Source organism: Drosophila guanche, unplaced genomic scaffold (assembly GCF_900245975.1).
Source record: "Drosophila guanche unplaced genomic scaffold, DGUA_6, whole genome shotgun sequence".
Lineage (NCBI taxonomy): Eukaryota > Metazoa > Arthropoda > Insecta > Diptera > Drosophilidae > Drosophila > Drosophila guanche.
Window position 1 is genome coordinate 3,523,218 of NW_022995745.1, and position 19,035 is coordinate 3,542,252.

General features: G+C 44.3%; 3 protein-coding genes across 7 annotated transcripts; 2 read left to right on the forward strand and 1 right to left on the reverse strand.

Annotated features, from left to right (window-relative positions):
• Positions 1–5,893: 5,893 nt before the first annotated feature.
• On the reverse strand, positions 5,894–9,642 carry LOC117580971 (N-acetylneuraminate 9-O-acetyltransferase). Its single transcript, XM_034267763.1, has 3 exons — positions 9,111–9,642; positions 8,913–9,009; positions 5,894–8,730 (listed from the first exon to the last, which is right to left on the reverse strand). Exons 1-3 carry the CDS (start codon positions 9,409–9,411, stop codon positions 6,486–6,488), a joined length of 2,643 nt encoding a protein of 880 aa, XP_034123654.1. The 5' UTR covers positions 9,412–9,642; the 3' UTR covers positions 5,894–6,485.
• A 361-nt stretch (positions 9,643–10,003) lies between these two features.
• Positions 10,004–13,308, forward strand: LOC117581001. Its single transcript, XM_034267807.1, has 3 exons — positions 10,004–10,212; positions 10,286–12,475; positions 12,539–13,308. The coding sequence occupies exons 1-3, from the start codon at positions 10,104–10,106 to the stop codon at positions 13,003–13,005; spliced, it is 2,766 nt and encodes a 921-aa protein (XP_034123698.1). The 5' UTR covers positions 10,004–10,103; the 3' UTR covers positions 13,006–13,308.
• A 280-nt stretch (positions 13,309–13,588) lies between these two features.
• On the forward strand, positions 13,589–17,326 carry LOC117580658 (vesicle-associated membrane protein-associated protein B/C). Of its 5 annotated transcripts, none has more exons than XM_034267266.1 (7): positions 13,589–13,604; positions 14,184–14,394; positions 16,176–16,328; positions 16,392–16,501; positions 16,566–16,775; positions 16,834–16,935; positions 17,002–17,326. In XM_034267266.1, exons 2-7 carry the CDS (start codon positions 14,331–14,333, stop codon positions 17,155–17,157), a joined length of 795 nt encoding a protein of 264 aa, XP_034123157.1. In that variant the 5' UTR covers positions 13,589–13,604; positions 14,184–14,330; the 3' UTR covers positions 17,158–17,326. The 5 variants fall into 5 exon arrangements, with proteins under 5 accessions (XP_034123157.1, XP_034123156.1, XP_034123154.1 ...); XM_034267265.1 differs by lacking the exon at positions 13,589–13,604 and adding an exon at positions 13,620–13,795; XM_034267263.1 differs by lacking the exon at positions 13,589–13,604 and adding an exon at positions 13,707–13,824.
• The last annotated feature ends 1,709 nt before the right edge of the window (positions 17,327–19,035 follow it).

Genomic DNA, 19,035 nt, shown 5'->3' on the forward strand with positions numbered 1-19,035 from the left:
ACGAGTATACGATACGATGGAAATTCTTTGGATATGAGCTTGCCAGAGAGGCAGAGTAAATAGGGGGTAAATAGCTAAGTCATAGGTAAATTATGGAGACTATTCCAAAAGAATCAATACGGTAGGCATTCGATTTGAAATGACAGTCCGAAGCAACCAATAAAGCGAGCAGGTGGAACTGCTGCGCATTTTCAGTGCTTTGGTCTGAGGCTTTGCTTCAGGCTCTGATGGTTCAGATGAGAAACCAATGACAGTTTACTCTTTTCAAACGTCAAACGGAAAATGCCAAACGCGAAGAACTTTCATTACAAAATGAAATGTGGCGGAAAAAATGTTACAGAATGGAAGCTGAAATGTGAGTAGAACCGAGCTCGTTGGGCTCAAAATGAGAGATGGGGCACTGCAAAGGCAGCACAACCTTATATGGCGGTGTTATCAATGCAGTAGCAGCTTACAATATTAAAGGCAGAGCAAATAAGTCACATCAAATAAAAGCGACAACATTAAAAAACGAAAACAAAATTCATTAAGGCAAAATGCATATCTTTGTATGATAACAGTGCAAATAATTACTGTTTGATATTTCATGTTTGTACAGCCGGAAGCGCTTAAATATTAAAGTTACAACAAAAAAAACGCACAAACAAGAAAGTATAGCCCTATTTATTGCATCCGGTTGAACAGGTACTGCAAGGCTCGCAACATAATAAAAATCGAATCCTACATTGATACATACAAAAAAGTAATGCTAATACATGACAATAATAAAACAGAAAATTATGACAAATTGTGACAAATCACAAGTAATCACATTCTGTAATCTGTAATCTGCATGAAAATCTATCCAGATTGAGAAAATATCTACCTAATGGTGGGCCTAGCTCGAATAAAAAAAGCAAACAATAATTATAACAAGACCTTTACAATATACCAAGGGGATGTAATAACATTTGGTTTATTTGTTTAAAAATTGTACTCCTCGGGAATGCGATGCAGATTGTGGAAAGGAAAACGAAATCCTGTCCAACCTTCAGATTCTGTACCTTTGCTATTTTTTATGAATGTCTCCAAATCTGACAGTGAAATGGACGCGAAGTAGAACACAAATTAAATTAGCAGCCAGCCAACAAAATATTTGGGTACATTAGAGTAAAACAAAGCAAATATTTGGCGCAAAAAGCCAACGGACATGGCTGTTGTTTTTAGATTTTTTCTTTTGCATTTGCTAAATATTTAAAAATTGGTACAACTGTCGAGAGAACGAACTGCTGAGCGGCAATTGCGGAAGACTGAATGATGTATGTACTTCCATGCTCATATTGAATCAGCGATAAAAAAGCCATTAACTACTTCAAAAAAAAAAACTAGAAATAGTTTCTAGAAATTTATAAAGCAACAACTAAAACTAAATAAATCTAAGTTCTAGCTGAAATCAAATTATATGGGAAATTGTAGACTACAAACTAGTTTTGAACTGCAAAAACCAACTAGAGATTGGTAAAACAATTCGAAAATCAACACCAAATCAACAAAAAATAGTTTCTTGAAAGTAAATGCCAAAAAATGAATAAAAACTAATACGAATTTGGTTTGGTTATGTACATATGTAAGTATTTATGTTAAAATTGCAAATTGTATGTCAAGACGAGCGTTGTCTGAGCGACTGTCTGTCACAATCAAAACAAGCGGCAGAGCGGGCCAAGACGAGTCGTCAACACTATTCTAATTAGCTGCTAGACACTCAAGGACACGCCTCAGACGCGAAGATGGTGAGGGGAGATCTGCACCTTACCTTAGCCAGTTCTGGCGAATTCAGCTTATTAGAGCACAAATTAAATGGAAAAGTTAAATATCAGTGAATTAGTTGCGGCTTGGCTGAGACCCAAAGCAGAGCAAAGCACTAAGGACTATTCCAGAATGTATCTGAAAGATGCTCGAACAGCCACTTCAGAAATAATTGTGTTGGGAAACTGCGACACGAAATAATCGGCTGGCCAGCTTAAAACTTCTGCTGCTGGGTCCATTTGAATCTCTGTGAATTAATCAAAACTAATATTTTGTTTTCGGATAAAAAACTATGATTGTAAAGAGATTGAAAATAAGAATGAAAAACATCAACTACTTGAAATCGTAACATCAATCAATCTTACAACAGAAAGTGATGGTAAAAATCTCTGTCACACTCACCAGTGGCTGATATTTCCAATGGAAGTCGTCGTCTTCTTCAGTTGTTTCAATTCGAAAAGCTTGGTTTTCAACTTCAAGTCCAAATTCAAATTTCTGTGTCAATTACCAAATCAGTGTTTGTGTTTTTTTCTTTCGTTTCAGCATTCACTCCAAATCCTTAGCTTTGATGCTTTTTTTTCTTTGGAGTTAGCTTTATCGATATTTTCTTTTTTAAACCTTTGGCTTTGACTGGAATAACAGTATAAAAGCAAGGAGGAAAAAAGTAGTTAGATTCAACAGACACTAGCACTTTGAACTTGTCTAACACTCGCCTGACGTACTACTTTCACAGATCTGCAAAAATATGTAGTCTCGAAACGAATCGTTGGCACGGCACTGCACTCTGCACACACAAAAAAAAAGAACAAAGAATAAGAAATACAGAAATACAGAAATACAGAATTTAACCGTGGACTCCAGAGTGGCAGAAAATAAACGCGGGAACACTTTGCTTCATTCAAACAGCGGCTTAGCCGTTGGAGCGCTTTCCGTTAATGTTAAGCTTGTGTGTTGTTCCTGTTGCTGCCACTTTGGGGGTTTTGGGGGATTGTGCGCTGCCAACCAACCGTTTCGAAGTACGTTCAGGCGCTAACTAAAAGCTTGTGAGCCAGGGGAGTCGATATTTATAGGATCCACGCGCCGAAGCTCTAACGAAGGATGCCGCAAAGCTTTCAGCTGATAGCTTTCAAGGGGCTTTCGAGGTGGGTGAGCAAGGAAGCTTTCGTGTGCTCGGATTGGACGGGCGTGCAGCCATGCTTTTAACCACACTTTCGGGATAGATTGTGTGGGTAGTTTTCCCGAGTAACCGAAGCCACTTGTTGACAACAACAAATGATTTGCGCGCCAAAATCGGACCCAACATTTGCTCGGTCGTGGGTGTGGGTCCAAAAACTTATTTGCGGTCACATTTGGTATATTTTGTTAAGCCAAATTGGAACACCAAATTCTAAAACATTCATGGGAAAAAGTTACATTTAATTTATTCATTTTAGATCTATGTCTATCCATTCATTAAATATTTAATCATTTTGATCTATATCTAAGTTCAATGCGGATCAAAGAGAAAAGTAGCAAAGGGAACGAACATTCAAGAATATTGGAAAAGTCTGCAGCTGTCAAAAACACAGTCCTTGCTTCTCAACGTGAATCGTTCTAAATATAATAATTGGTTGGTGTTCTTCCAAGCGAAGCCAAAGGAAATTTTACACAAGCGGAGAGACTTTGACGAGCTAATCGAACTCTTCGTAACATTTTAGGGTGGAAATATTTCCACCTCAGCTTAAACTTATTTAATTCCCATTGTCAGTTGTCTGCAAAATTTCACGGCTGTTAAATGCCTGAAATCAAATCTCAGCTAATCTAGCATTTTTCGCTTTTTTTTATGACTACTCTACTTTCGAGGCTAAGATGAAAATTGAGACGAATTTCAGCAAAATCATTGACTCCGCTCCAACAATAAAAGATATGTACCAGCCTTAAAGGTTTCCTTGTTTGGTAAGTAAAGACACTTGGGATATAGAGAAATTAATTCTGTTTTTGGGACAGATAAAGTAGTGCAAACTCGCGGAATTAAGTGGTTTCAATTCTCAAAATGTTGCAATAAGCAAAGGAAGAAGCTCGATGTTGGTCAAACATCCACAGATGGATGAAAAAGAAGCTCGCTTCCAAAATATATACTCTCATCTTGCATGCAAGAATATTCAAAGATTTATAATCAAATAAAAACCCATAAGAAACAATTTAAGTAATTAAATTAGAGCGAGACAAATCTCAATCACACTCACCTCTTATGCAATTAATGGGAGTGTTGGGATAAGTGTTTGGCCTACACACCAATAGAGTTAATTTCACTGGCTCGATGCGCTTTCCAGTTGATGGGAAACGAAAAAAATTGTGTACAATAAATAAATAAATTAATAGTAATAGCAGAAAAATTTTCATTTCCAATTTTTGTTTATTTAAACTGAATGTGGGACTCAAAAATTGGATAGCAGTTGTATTTGCTGAAGTTCGATTTGAAAATTTTGATGATTTGAATTAGCATTTTCGATGTTTTCATTTTTATAACTTTGGTTTTCACTGTAAAAAACATGAAAAAAGAAACAAGAAGAAAAACCAGTAATTCGATTACAAAAGACACGCACATTTTGACACTCAAGTTCTGTAACACTTGCCTGAGGTACTAGTTTCACAGATCTGCAAAACCAATTAGACTTGAAACGATTTAAGGGCACAGCACTCCACTCTATGGTGGCACACAAAAAATATAAAGAATCAGAAATACAAGATATAACCGTAGAGGCCAGAGTGGCAGCAAATAATCGCGGGAAAACTTCACTTCAGCAGCTCAATTGCATTCATTCAACATTGGCTTAGCCGACGGACTTCTTTCTGCTCTTCGGGAGTGTTGTTCCTGTTGCTGCCAACCAACCGTTTCCATGTACTTTCGGGCGCTAACTGAAGCTGGTGGGACGCTGAAGTCGGTATTTATAGGACCCGAAGCGAGGACGGCGTCGCATAACTTTCAGTCGCTGGCTTTCAAGGTGGGCAGGGAAGCTTCCGTGTGCTCGGATTGGACAAGCATGCACGACCGTTTTTCACCACACTTTTGGTGTGGGTGTGTGGGTGTGTGGGTGCATACGACAACTAAGCCACCACTTGTTGAGGAGCTGTTTTCCAGTTAAAATTTGTTTAAAACAAGCTACCATATTTATGCACTTGTTGCAAGTTTTTTGGCATTAAATTCTCGGTCTTATTCTTCGGAAGAAGCTGGATGTGGGATTTTTTTCATGTTAGTTTTTGCGATGCGCTTCTCTTCTTTCTCTCAGCACTTTTATGTCATGCTTTTAGAAGTTTCCAACGCTTCACCCTACTGAGGCCATTAAAACACGATCAATGCTTAGTATCAAACATATTCACCACTGTTTTGGAAGAGCAACCCAATGTTAATATCATGCAAAATTTAGCGGCAACAAGTGACAGTAAAATTATATTCTGATAGTTTGCTAAAACAGCTGCAGCTTTGCATTTTTCGGAGCTTTTTCTGCATTTCTGTTGCATTGTAAAGCTTAATGTTTGCCAGGCAGTAAGCTTATGAAAGCTACATTTATTACACAGAGAACTCAAGCCATAAATATAGAAGAACGAGAGCCTGAAAGCTTCGACTTGCGTTCAGGCTAGCCTTGGGAGCCGTTATTTATAGGACCCAAAGCCGTGACCGAGACCACCCGCTGAAACGCCTGCGAAAGGTGCGCAAGAAAGCTTCCCTGCTTTTCACCACACTCTCAATGGGAGTCTGTGGGTGCACAAGACACCTACTCGATGCACAGTTGTCGAAGGATCGCTTGCTGCAGCGATTATTTATAGAAGACTTGAAAAAAAGGAGACATCCCAGCTGAAGAAACGTAACAAAATGTTAGTTATAAGAAACCAAATTGTAAATGACCTCCCATGGAGACACCCTTTCCTGTTGCTCCCCTGCGCACCAGGTCGAGCCAACTTTTGGATACCCACTGAGGAGACTATGACTTGTGCATTAAGTAGAAACGAAAGATTAGCGTAAACGCTGACAGGTTATGCAATTACTTGGCTATCATATTATGCTTGATTAAGTTTATTAGCCAAAGTATTTATCCCTGAAGCCCATCAATGTGGGCTTATTGGACTCAGTTGCATTATCAGCTAATGGCATTGCTACAATCACATACAATATTTGTATTTTCAATGCTTTATTTTCTGGCGCTATACATACATTTGGTTGCCGCTTCGTGTGTGTGTGTGTGTGTGTGGTTTTTTTTTTTGTATGAGTGGTGAAATGTTAAGTAATTTGTGCAAATTGTACATAAGGCTAAGTTAATTCTAGATGGTATACACATGCATAAAATATATCAATAAATGTATGTAAATGTTTTGTTTACTTATTTGCACGTTATCTAAATATTTATATAATTTATATGCATGTAAATATTGCGTTTCACAACTATAAGACAATTGCACGTTCAGTTTCCAGCGATTGAACAGTTTAAATTTAGCTAGAACGAAATTTTGCACTTTAATTTTGAATTGAATTAGGATCAGTCTTTGAGCAAATTGAGTAAAAAGAGCTAATCAATAGAAGGAAAAGTAGAAAAGTATTGCACGAAGGATAAGGGATTAGGTTTAACCTACAATTGGCTTACAGCAATGGCACGCTCTACAAACATACTCCGTATCCCCCCAGATTGTGTGTGGGAAATGAGCTGGCGACAATTCAATTGTGCTCAGAACATGCCATCGGACCGGGCCACAGGGATCAGCACAATGAGAAAGATGAAAAAATTGCGCATTACGAGACGCCAGTCATTGGGCACGGCATAGGGCAGCAGGATATGCGTCAGGCGGTGCACCTCATGCGAGACGCAGACAAAGATGAACGAGGTGATGATCATGTTGAGCGTGGGGAAGCCCGGCAGCAGCACGAGCACTCCGTGGCGGTCGGCGGCAAGCCAGATGTGATACTGGCAGACAAACAGCTCCAGCGAGATGCGCCCGAACCAGGCAAAGAAGCTAGAATATCGGGTGCGCAGTATGCCCGAAATGTTGCGCAGCACCACATACCCGACAATGGGTATGAAGAGGATGTACGAGTGGATCTCCTCGCAGTTCTGCAAATTGCGGCACAGGAACGAGAAGGACGTGTAGATGCCGACACCCAGGAGGGCCAGCAGCGTCACCGAGATGGAGGTGCGACGCGCAAACATATTGCCATGGTTGTTGTCATCGAAGACATTGTATTTCTGGGCAATGTGGAAACAGGCGGCGTACATCATGCCAAAGGTGACGGTGTACCGGTCCAGCTTCCACTGGTGCCACCACTCGTGCAGATCGTCGTCGGTGGTGACGAACAGCGCCTTCCACGGACGCGTCACAAAGATGCGCTCGAAGAAGACTTCGGACATGAACAGCACCGTGATGACGCCCAGGCAGCCGATGCATTTGCACACCAGATAGAGATAGTGCAGCGGATTGGAGTCCACCGACGCGGACGATATCCTCGGCGGCAGCGACAGCACAAAGTACACGATGCACAGCCAGAAGGAGAGGAGCGGCACAAAGTAGTAGAACTGATACGGACGGTTCATGCAGAAGCAGAGCAGCACGCTGAGGAAGTTCACACGGAACATGGCCTGGAAGAAGCGGACAAACAGCGAGCCACTGCCCCCCGTCTGCCAGAGGTGTGTGAAGTGCGTGTAGCCGGTGAGGAAGAAGTATCCCGAGATGAGCAGCTTGATGTGCATGTGAATGGGCAGCACACGCTGCGCGCCCGTCATGTAGTAGATCAGCACCACCAGCAATATCCAGCCGCGCAGCTCGTCTGTTTGGTCTCTGTTGAGGACCTTGGTGAAGCGCGAGTCCTCCGTGAAGAACAGCCCCAGGGCAAACACGTAGCCCACGGGTATCCAGAAGCTGAACTCCGAGTAGTATTTGTTCTCCTTCATGAAGAAGTTTGTGCGGTCACACAGGTAGAAGTAGGCCATGATTAGGCCGAGCAGCGACAGCGCCACCATCGGTGTGCCATAGTCCATGATAAGTGCGGACAGGGCATGGGTGGGACCGCCGCCGCCGCCTCTTCCTCCGCTGTTTGGCTGATGCTGATGTGGATCCGGCTGATGCTGCTGCAGTGGCACGTAAAGCGTGTGGCCACGCAGATGGAGCAGCCAGCGACGCAGGCACATGCCGCAGACGAGCGTTATGCAGACGCCGAACAGGGCGTAGGCAACAATCTGCAGCGTGGTGTGGGGCTCTGAGCTGCTGCAGCAGGTGCCATCGTTGTAGTTCATGTAGTCGTTGCAGTACATGTTCCACAGCAGCTGCACCTCCAGCCGCTGGCCGTGGGCACACAGCTGATGGCCGTCGATGGCGGCGTCCAGCAGACCGTTGGCAATGTGCCAGGCCGACTCCCAGACGGTGGCCTCCGTGTAGCGAAAGACGTTGCGGGCCACATGATTCAGCCGATCGATGTCCTCATTGAGCAGCAGCTTCCAGGCGGGCGGCAGCTTCTCCTCGTCCACGCGATCAGCCAGTTTCCAGAGCACACGCGATGTCTGAGCCACCAGGCGGTGAAAGGGGGCCACCAGCAGGGTGAGATTTGCGCTGTACTGTCGCAGCACCTCCTCGGTTATGTTGCCGCCGAGCAGGCCCGAGTAGGTCAGCCCCACCACATAAACGGAGGACAGCTGCTTCTCGGCCTCCAGCCTGTACAGGCGATCGATGAGCGATGGACTGACCTCCTCGGCCCTGATGTACTGGGCCAGCATGTGCAGCTTGTTGTCCTCGAACCGCACCGCTGCACTGTCGTCGTGGGCCCGCGATGATCCGTTGTTGTCCTCGTCGGAGGACAGCGGCAGCTGGCGCAGCTGCTCGATGAACCGCTCGTACAGCAGGCGCACGCTCTCGTCCCCAATGAACACGAAGTTGTTTTTGTTGTCGAAGAAGGCCAGGTAGCGCAGGCATCGCCGAGTATCGCTGTCCGTGCGGCAGATAGTGGCATGGCGTGGCATTCCGTGGGTGGGTGGGCCAGTCAGTGGGTGAGTCATTTGCATGAAAAGAGAGATAGAGATAGAAAGAGTTATCTATGATAATTGTGGGAATTTGGGGGGGTGGGGTATAAATGTTAATTGAATTCACAATTTTGAAATGCCACTCACGTGAGGGAGTATTTGTGCACCATGCACCCGTACGGCTGCCATTCGTTGTCGCCCTTGAAGCGGCCCTTCGACAGCAGCCACTGGCAGGAGTCGCTGCCTGTTAATGGGCAAATTCAATTATAACTTTCAACAGGACAAATCGATACGAAAACACAGAGACATGCAGAGAGAGTGTGAGTGTGAGAGGGGAGCACCCACCGTAGTTCCAATTGAGCAGGCCGTGGTAGAGTATGAAGCCCAGGACTAGGAGCAGGGCCACCTTTTTGGCATTTGTGGCATTCAACTGCTCCATGAACAGATCCGCCTTGGTTGGCATACGCTGGAAGCCACCACCGCTGGCGCTCCCAATACAGATGCCACCCAGTTCGACGCCTCCGCCGCTGCTACCACTGATTCCACCGATGCCACAGTTGCTGTTGCTACTGCCGCTGCTGCTGCTGCTGCTGGTGCCGGCCGAGGCGGTGGCGCTGGCGCTGGCGCGCAGCTCACGCAACTCCATGATGACTATCCTCCGCAGTCTCCTTGCTGTAGTCTTGGCAGTGTGCGGCTTCTCACTAGTTTGCCTATTGCATGGTCTTGGCCCACTTTCGCTTGACCCGTTTCACACGTTTGCTTCGTTTTGCACTCGCCTTGGCCCTTTTGCGACCAAATTTGCGTTTGCTTCTTGCTGCAGCCGGCCGATAGGCGGCCACTAATCGATGCGGCGGACAGCGGATCGCTGTAGCCCGCCAAACTGCGACATTTACAGATTCCATCGGGTTGACATAATGCAGTCGCACCTTTAACTAAGCACAGGTCTGCATGGTTTAAATTAAATAACAGCTAATGTTTGTTAAAACCATTAAAGAGCGCATTAATAGCTAGTCGGCTTCACCCGACCACAGCTAGGTGGCAACGCTGGCACTCGACTACCATTCAATATTATTCAATACTCGAGTTTTGAATAATGCGTCTCGTTTTAGCCCAATAAAATAAATATTTATGTTCAGCTATCAGTTATTGTGGACATATTCGTGGTAACAGCCTAATATAAAATTTAACCATCAATTATTTCTAGTCGTTATATCGATATCAGGGATATCGGCGCTTGACATCGCATAAATCCAATCACAACGCACATTTCAGTTTCGTCTTGTCTGAAGTTTGCGTCAAAATTAAATTGTTTTTACGCTTGGCACAACGATTAAGAACATGAAAGTGTCTCCGCTGGACAATTGCGAGGTGTTTGCCCAGTTGGGCGACACACTCAAGCGCTACAACAGTGATTCAAAGAAGCTGAACACATTCGTGTATTTAAGCGGTACGTCTAAGCTACTAAAACATAGCGGAAAACAGGCAACAAATTTGTTTAAAATGGCTCCTCATATTAACAGGCGATGACGAGCACATTGCCGAGATCTGCAATGTGGTAACCAAAGTGCTGCTGGAGCACAATCTCGTGGTGCAACGGCCACATGAAAAACTCCAAGACGAAATCGTCACCGAGCCGACTGGCGCTGAGGCCATGAACGATTTGCGCGGTGTCCTGGCCCTGCTACTACTCAACACCACAGAGTGCTTGAAGAAGGATCGTTACAATACGGACTGCGTCCACTTGGTGGGCCTGACACCACCCATGTCGGCAGTCGTGGCCATTGCCATTGCCCTGAAATGCGGTCTGCAGCAGCCGCTGAACGAGTTCCTGGCCTACGGACAGAGCTGCATAGCCAGCCAGTACTACGATTATCTAAACGAAAACGTCACCAAATTGGTCTCCAACCATTTCGATTCCCTGCCGCTAATCACGGGCTTCCTCATGTCCGCACGCCAGGCCATGACTCTTTACAAACTGGAAAATGCCAACGAGCTGCTGGACCAAGCAGCTAATCTGCTGCAGCGTCATCTGCTGGACAGCACCGATCGCTTGCGCGCACTGTTACCGACTCCTCGCAAGCGCTACCTAGCACTGGCCATGAACCAGCTGCTCGATGTGCTCCTCGCTGTGCTTCAGCCGCCCACTGAGAAGCCACAACACTGGGCCATGTATCGGTTCATGGATTGCGATGAAACAAGCACCCCAAAACCGGAGAATGCAGAGCAATTGGAGAATCGTTTTGCCACGATTCTGATGGACGCGCTGCAGCGTGTCCTACAGCTGGTTACCGTGGGCACATTCATGAGCTGGCTGGAGATTGCCTCCCACCAGATGCTCTACAGCTACCAGGAGGTCATCTGCTGCCAGTCAGCGGGTGTCCTGACCCTTCTCAACAAGAACAAGCCGGAGCTGGCCGATCACTTGATTTGCGGACAACTGAAAGGCTTCGCCGCAGCGGCAAAGTCGTTCAAGAAACGCCTCTCAGAACTCAGTTTGCGCGAATTGCTGTGCTTCCTTGACGGCGACAATGGTGAGATAAGCGAGGCGCAGACCTTGGCCGGACTGGAGGAACTCTTTCAGCGTCCCATTTGCTTTGTGAGCGAGGAGTGCGTGGACACCATGACGAAGCATGTGAAGTTCCTGGGCTACGATCACATCGTCCTGATCTTCAAGCATATTGCAGCATTTCTGGCCGAGGAGGCAGACGACGAGGACCTGAGTCTTTCAGCAAATAAACAACTGAGAAGCGAGTACAATGCCGTGCTGCGTCAGGTCGTGCAGCTTATCTACGTACGATCCAGCGTGGAAGTTAAGCAAAAGATTCTGCAGCTACGCGATGAGCTGGGACTGAGCGGTGCGTTCTCATTTTCCAATCGGGCCTCCAACCCACGTCGCGTTCTCTTCTTCAATCGACTGGACAACCCGCTTGAGAGTGCGAACTTCTCGGAGTTTCTGGACATTTGCTACGAAGACTCACAGATGGCCTGGCAGTCACTCGCCGAGCTGGCCATGTCGCATTCACGTTTCATGGACATATTCTGGAACCTTGCCTGCCAGCTGGCCCCCCACGCCATGAACTACATGAAGAGCACGACCGCCAGCCTCTTCAAGGACGACTACATGCTGACACGTCCGAATGCCACCGACTTTCTGCTCTCCCTTTACGCCTATCCGTTGATACTGAACGGCATGAAGACAATCGTGCACACGCCCTCAAGTAGCAGCTTCCGTGAGCGGATCAACGAGGGTTTGTGCAACTACAGCCTGAACCTTCAGCCGGGCGCCATGCCGTACAGTGCCGAGCAGCTGCAGGCAGCCCAAGCCGGATATCTGGAGGCCCTGGCCGCCGGACTGGCCAAGTTTACCGAAACGAATGACATTCATCTCGTCGAGATCATCCTGCAGACCCTTGTAAACATCGATTCGGTCGATGAATACATCAAAACGAACGGCAAGGAGCAAGTTGAGGAAATGACCGAGGCTAAAGCATCGCCAGACACCTTGCAGGTGGCCAAAACCTATGTGGAAATGTATGAAAATCTCACCAAATGGCGCAGGAACAGTTGGCCCGTGCTGTCGCAGCTAATCAAGACCATAGACGCCCTGCGCTGGACTCTATCCACCTTCGACCAAAACCGCGTTGATGTCCTCGACCTTGCTGTAAAATATTATAAAAATAATTCCCCAACCATCCTCAGCGGCGATCCTGGTGAGTGCCAAACTCTGCATCTCTGCCAACACGTTTATTCTTACTTTATTTATTTTCCTGCAGAGCTCATCGAGAAGATGTTGGCCCTGGTGGAGACTTCGGTGCAGAGCGAGCGCTGGAAGATAACAAATATCTTGTCGACAGATCGCGACTTTGCTGACAAGTGCCTGGTGCTCATAATGCAGTCGAGCGCCTCAGAGGCGACGAATCTCTTTTTCAAGTCGATTGAGAACAAAACCGATCACTCCCTCATGGCGGAGATCTCGCGTCAAATCGACTTGTGCAACGCTCCCCAGGCTATAGCTGCCTACAAGTTCTTCTTCCGCAACTACTTTTACGCCTTCATGCGTTACTTGGAGCAGTCGAAGCCAGCGAAGTCCGATCGCCTGGCTGATCATATACGTGAAATTGTTGTATTGGCGCCGAGCGAATGCCGCTTTGAACACACAGAAATAACCGCTCAGACGATCCTAAATATGCTCGTGGCGAAAAATTTAGAGGGCTTGGAGCGTATTTATAATGATTCCTAGACCATTCCGAACGTGGAGTAAGAAATGGAGAGAGAAGAAAGAAGGCACAGGGCTGCGAAGTCGCCAAAGTCACGTTAATTTTAAAATTAATCTTTAAAGCATTCGACACACACACATTCGACCTTTTTTGTATATAAAAATATATACAAATTCCGCCATCAAACATAAGAAAGTCCCCCGCCTTGCCATATAAAGGCATATGGAAATATTTTAGTATTAAACAAATGATCAAATGAAAAAACAATCTAACCTCGTTACATGTTTAAAGGAAAATTCGCCTGATTAAACAATTATTCCACAAATTTAACCTTCGAATTCTCAAAGCGCGATGAGTTTACCGCCAACAAATAAACTAATTTGATACATGCTTATAAATAAAAATGAATTTTCAATGCGGCTAACAATAAAACAATTTGAAATACAATTTTATAATATGGTTAATAGGTTAATATGGTATTTTTGAACGACAAAAATCAGCATTGCTCAGAGTTGCATGGAACGCAACCGTATGGCAACGCTGAATTGAACGGCGTTGCTTCTACATTTTGCCGGTCAACGGCGTTGCTTAACAATTCTGCCGGTCGGCCTAGAACTCTAAGGTGACGCATGCGTTCGACGGGCGTTTTTCTGCTGACTGAATTTTTTTGCCTTTGCATTTGCATATGAAAATTTTACTAGTTTCGACGAAAAAACTAACGAAGTGCGTGAAAGAGTCAAAGTGCTACGTTTAACTGTACTGAAAATTGCATTGCACGAGGCAGGATATCCACGTTGATCGTCGTTTTTTTTTGTACGCAACAACACGGAATATTGTGTTTGGTATTTTCATTATATTCTAACCGTGTGCGAGAGTGTGTGTGGTCGCACAAATTTACCGATATTTTGCCTGGCTTCGTTCTCTGACGAATCGGACGTAGCAGGCAGTGACAAACGAGCGACGCGCAGCTTGTGAAAAGTCAAAAAGAGAAAAAATTTAACATTCGGGACATTAGGTTATAAAGGTAGCATAAAAACGTTTAGCTCGGAAGATATTAGCAGCCCGGGACGAAACGCAAGAAGAACAATAACCGTAAGCGAAAATCAGCTATTTTTACGTGCTGCGTGTCTCTGCTTAGCTAGTGTATGTGTTTGAGTGAGTGTGTAATACAATTTCGTGTGCATTCGCATTCCCTTAACAGCCACCACTACAACTACAACGACAACAAGGTGAAGGCGAAACCAGGACAAGCAGCGCGCAAAAACGCACAAAAGAATTAACGAAAAATACCAAAAGGCAGACAAGAAGTTGCAATTTTTCAACAGTGGAGTCCATACAAACAGCAGCCATGAGCAAACCAAAATTCGAGATTCCGTTGACCATTGATCCGGAGCATGAGTTGCGTTTTGTCGGTGAGTGTTTTTCATTATTATTTTTATGGGGCATTTTGGCTACAATTTAAAAGTGAAACTCTCTGGATTCTTTAGCAATTTGTTATTGTTTGTCTCTCTCTCCCTCTCCTCTTCCCATCCGTTCATCGCGTGAGCGTCTGAGATGGGAAAGGCCATTTTGCATGTTGGCTCAACCACACTCGCGCACACCCATTGCTACTACATACATGCATACATATGTTGTTCATGTATCGACCAATGTGGGCGACGACGCATCGGAGGCAGCACCAATCATTTAAACATTAAACCATTGCAATTTCAAATTCCAATTTATTGCCAAATTCGTTCATTTTGTTGGGTCAAAAGTGCCCGTAGCAAACTGCAAAGTTCGCACGCACACCAACACCAACAGCACACACCACACACACACGGCGCTTGATATGTGGTTGCGGCTCGCTTTGGTGCTCTTTACCTCCGTCTCTGTCTTTGTCTCACTTTCCTTGTCACTTGGCGCTGCTTTCTTTTGCAGCTTATCAATAATTTCCGTTGTTTTTGTCGGGCATTTTTGACATTTTTTTAGGTCTACGTGTGGTGTGCGGCTGTTTCACCATGTTTTCATCCATCTCCTTCTGTCCTGTCCTGTACCGTCCCGCCCGCCCGTCTCTGACAATGCTGCTGTCTCTCTTTCATTCTTCCACTGATGTGCTCTTGTTGCCGGCAGCTGGCTGGCGTTGTTTTCTTACTCTCGCTATTCTTTCGCGCTCTCCACCGTCTTCGCCGTCTGTCTCTCTCTCTCTCTCTCCTTGCGTTTTTTGGCTAAAATTTTATTTTTATACGCAAAAACTTGTCATGGACCGTTGTTTGATTTTTAATTTTTTGTCTTTTTGAATTTTGGCCAGAAGGCAACAGCAGCAGCAGTTGCAGCAACAACAATAATCCCATATGCCAGAGCCTAGAGAGCTCGCACAGTGGGCGGTGGCAATGCATTTACGCGATTGCTACTAATTGGAAAAGCACAAAACAAATGTGTGTAAAGAACACTAGTGTTGATGTGATTAGGGCAGAGAAAGAGAATAAGAATTATTTTGTATTTCGCTCGTGCAATATAAATTTACTTTTGTTTTGTTTCACTGTGCACAAACATTGTAGGCGTGTGTGTGCCTATGTCAGCCCTGCCTTAGCCCCATTCTTGTCCTCCGCCCTACCTCCTCCTTTGATCGTTGACTAGTGGAAAGTGTTTGGTGAGGGGGATTTGGTGGAGGGGGGGCGAAGCACATGTATGACGAGACTTTGTCTAATGAAATTTCCTTCATGAACACACACACACACAGCGTACACGCGTATTGGGAGAACACGCAAGCAGTAAAAGGAATCCGTTACACTGCTTATCTGTTCGCTCTACCCATTGGTGGATCGCAACTATAATCGAATTTTCCATGTAAATTATCTTGTCGGAATATATCCAATCCTTTCCGAAGTTGTATTGGGTATTGCTTCAACTTTTACCGCCAATATGGCTTGGGAGGGTATTCAAGATTCGGCTCCTTTTCGCTGCTCTCCCTTGCACTGCTTCGAGCTATTGGTTTTTTTTTTTTGTTATTTTCTTCTGCTTTTAATTCAATTAATTTGAACTTGCCTTCGTTTTTGGTGCTGCCAACTTTGGCTAATGACGCAATGGGCGTGACGTGACACAAATCAGTTGTTGCTTGGAATGAGGGGTGGGGGGAAGAGAAGTGGGTGGCATGTCTGTTAATTCGATTGATTGCTAATGTTGCGAATGTTTTCACTTTCTCTTTTTGCAGGTCCCTTCAATCGGTCCGTCGTCACAATCATGACCCTAAGCAATAACGCGGCTGTGCCACTGGTCTTCAAGATCAAGACAACAGCTCCAAAGCGCTACTGTGTACGTCCAAACATTGGGAAGATCCTGCCTCTTCGCTCGACCCAGGTGGAGAGTAAGTACTATATTTTGACAGTTTGGAATCCATCTAATCACAAACTCACCAACTTTCCCACAGTCTGCCTGCAGCCCTTCATGTACGATCAGCAGGAGAAAAACAAGCACAAGTTCATGGTGCAAAGCGTCCTCGCCCCGATGGATGCTGACCTGACCGATTTGAATAAATTGGTAAGTAGTTTGCGAACAATTACCCCATTAACACTCGCATCTTCATCGATATCACTCTCTGCAGTGGAAGGAGCTGGAGCCGCAGCAGCAGATGGATGCCAAGCTGAAATGCGTATTCGAGATGCCCAGTACTGAGGCAAATGCAGAGAACACTAGCGGCGGAGCCGTGGGCTGTGGAGCCAGCAGCGCCGGCGGTGGCAATGCGGTTACTAATGTCAGTTCCGTCATCGCCGAGGGCATTAAGTCGGAGACGAAGTTGTCTAGCAATGAGAAGGTGAGTTTCGTAGCAAACCCCAAAGAATACTCAACAATAAAGAAAACGTACTTCATAGGCCTCAAATTCGCCCGATGCCACTGAGCATGTGGACTCCGGTGAGATCAAGGCGCTGATGGATTCCAACAGTGAACTACGTAAAGAAGTTCTATACTTGAAGGTGGGTTCACCGCCCTGGCTCATTCTTGAAATGGACTTTATGATTAAAATGTTTTTCTGATTGCAGGATCAACTCACACGCTATCGCAGCTCAGCGGTCCTCAAGCAACCGAACGAGCCCTATGCCCCAGTGCTGGCTGAGAAACAGATTCCGGTATTTTATATTGCAATTGCCATTGCTGCGGCCATCCTGGGTCTCTTACTGGGCAAATTCTTGCTCTGAATGCCATAAATTATCCAACATGCAGCAGAATTACTAACAACTACACAACTACAGAAAACAAAACACAAAACAAAACACGAAATAGAAGAGCAGCAGAGGGCAGCAGCACCATCAAACCGCAACAAGACGCAATAGCAGCAATAACAACGAACGTACGCAGAAGCGACAGCAAACTGCAGATACAGATACAGATACAGATAGGCGATACAAAAACCGTCAGCAGCAGAAGAGGAAGCAAAGGAAACTCTTGAGGAGAGAGAAGAGAAAGGAGCTGCGCTCGAACAGAAAGTAAATAAGCTTCGCAGCTGAAGCTATTAATTCTTAAAATGATTCAAAAACAACAGCTACAAAACCCAGTTTAATCAAAAAAGTGCATTGCTCAGATTTTCCATTGCATTTTTTTAAATATATTTTTTTTTGAGCTAATATTACTAAATTTCTTACGATAACTATTGTTTAACGTCAAGAGTATTGGAAACTCGGTATCTCTTATTTTCTTTCTTTCAATCAGACATATGTATTTTTTAAAAACTAAAACTTTATTTTAAAAACCAAAATTTCGACAAAATGCAAAAACAAACCCAACATTGCTAATGGAAGCAAACCGATTTCAGTTTTATGTTTAATTGAGTTTGTTCTTTGCTTTGAGAAAACATGGATAAATTTAATTGTTAAAGCAAAAACTAAGAAGAAGCATACCTAAGGAAAAGCACGAGCAAAATGCATTACAAAAATTCAAAAAAGCGCTTTGAGAAATCATACATATAAATAATAAAAGAAAGTCACGAAAACAAAACAAAAACGAAAAAACAAAAACGGCTCTGCCAGGCCACCGCCGCTCTCTATAAAGGACAGTTTGCTTCACCCACTATCCACCACTGTCTCTCTCTCCCCCTGCCACCATCCATCGCCCCCATCCCAACCATTAGCACATATACATTAAAAGGGAATTATATAACAAGAAAATGTATAGGGATCCCATAAGTTATTTTTTTCGGCTGGCATTTTTGCATTTAAGTAGTTTCGTTTTTAGTCATTTCAGCGGTTCAACCTACAATCCTACAAAGTCCCAAACATTCACATTAAAATCTACAAATGTATTGCTATATAAATATATATGTATGTACGTATGTTTGGATACTTAAATATATAGATTTGATGTGGAGAATTTATGTAAGCAAAAGCAAAAGCAACCAACCAACCAACCCGCTCTCAACTGAGTAGCTAAATTGGAAGAACCATCCCCACCCCCCATACATAATTTAAAAACAATTCAGAAAATTAAATGCAAGAAAATCTATCGAATATATGAGCATACACTTGCGATCTATATGTATCACATATTATAAATGGAATATGTCTGAAGATTAATTAAAGCAATTCCAGAAACTACATACAAATGTACTATGGATATGGATATGGATATGGATAAATTGTAAGCTTTGAAATTGTATCTGCCGATGCAGAAGATATGTAGGATGATGTGATGAGGGTAGGAGAGCTATAGCAAAAATCAATCAACTTTTTATAAACATTTGACAAAAGAAGCCACAGCCCACAGCCCACACAAAAACACAAAATTTTGATATGGTTTATTATATTTCGCAGCGCCCCCTCCCCATTCACCTCACATAAGACTCTTTGTTCGCCCCCACCCCACCCTCTGAGGCATGTAAAAACAAAACGAAGCTAAAGAGAACGAGGAGCAATCTCTCTTTGATTTGTTTTTGAGCAACTATTTCCTTATTCTTCATTGCGATTGTTTTTGGCTGTTTTTTTTGTTTTTTGTTTATTTTAATTTTTGTTTAACTTTTTGCAAAGCATTGAAAGGGTATATAGATTTATATATATATACATACGAGCATATACACATGCGTG

Excerpts from the sequence above, each read along its gene's own strand:
- LOC117580971 (XM_034267763.1), bottom strand. The coding sequence starts at position 9,411 with ATGGAGTTGCGTGAGCTGCGCGCCAGCGCCAGCGCCACCGCCTCGGCC. Across the intron at positions 9,010-9,110 it reads CCTGCTCAATTGGAACTACG|GCAGCGACTCCTGCCAGTGG; the intron begins GTGGGTGCTCCC and ends GCCCATTAACAG. Across the intron at positions 8,731-8,912 it reads GTGCACAAATACTCCCTCAC|CGATACTCGGCGATGCCTGC; the intron begins GTGAGTGGCATT and ends CCGCACGGACAG.
- LOC117581001 (XM_034267807.1), top strand. The coding sequence starts at position 10,104 with ATGAAAGTGTCTCCGCTGGACAATTGCGAGGTGTTTGCCCAGTTGGGC. Across the intron at positions 10,213-10,285 it reads CACATTCGTGTATTTAAGCG|GCGATGACGAGCACATTGCC; the intron begins GTACGTCTAAGC and ends TCATATTAACAG. Across the intron at positions 12,476-12,538 it reads CATCCTCAGCGGCGATCCTG|AGCTCATCGAGAAGATGTTG; the intron begins GTGAGTGCCAAA and ends ATTTTCCTGCAG.
- LOC117580658 (XM_034267266.1), top strand. The coding sequence starts at position 14,331 with ATGAGCAAACCAAAATTCGAGATTCCGTTGACCATTGATCCGGAGCAT. Across the intron at positions 16,776-16,833 it reads AGTTGTCTAGCAATGAGAAG|GCCTCAAATTCGCCCGATGC; the intron begins GTGAGTTTCGTA and ends CGTACTTCATAG. Across the intron at positions 16,936-17,001 it reads AAGAAGTTCTATACTTGAAG|GATCAACTCACACGCTATCG; the intron begins GTGGGTTCACCG and ends TTCTGATTGCAG.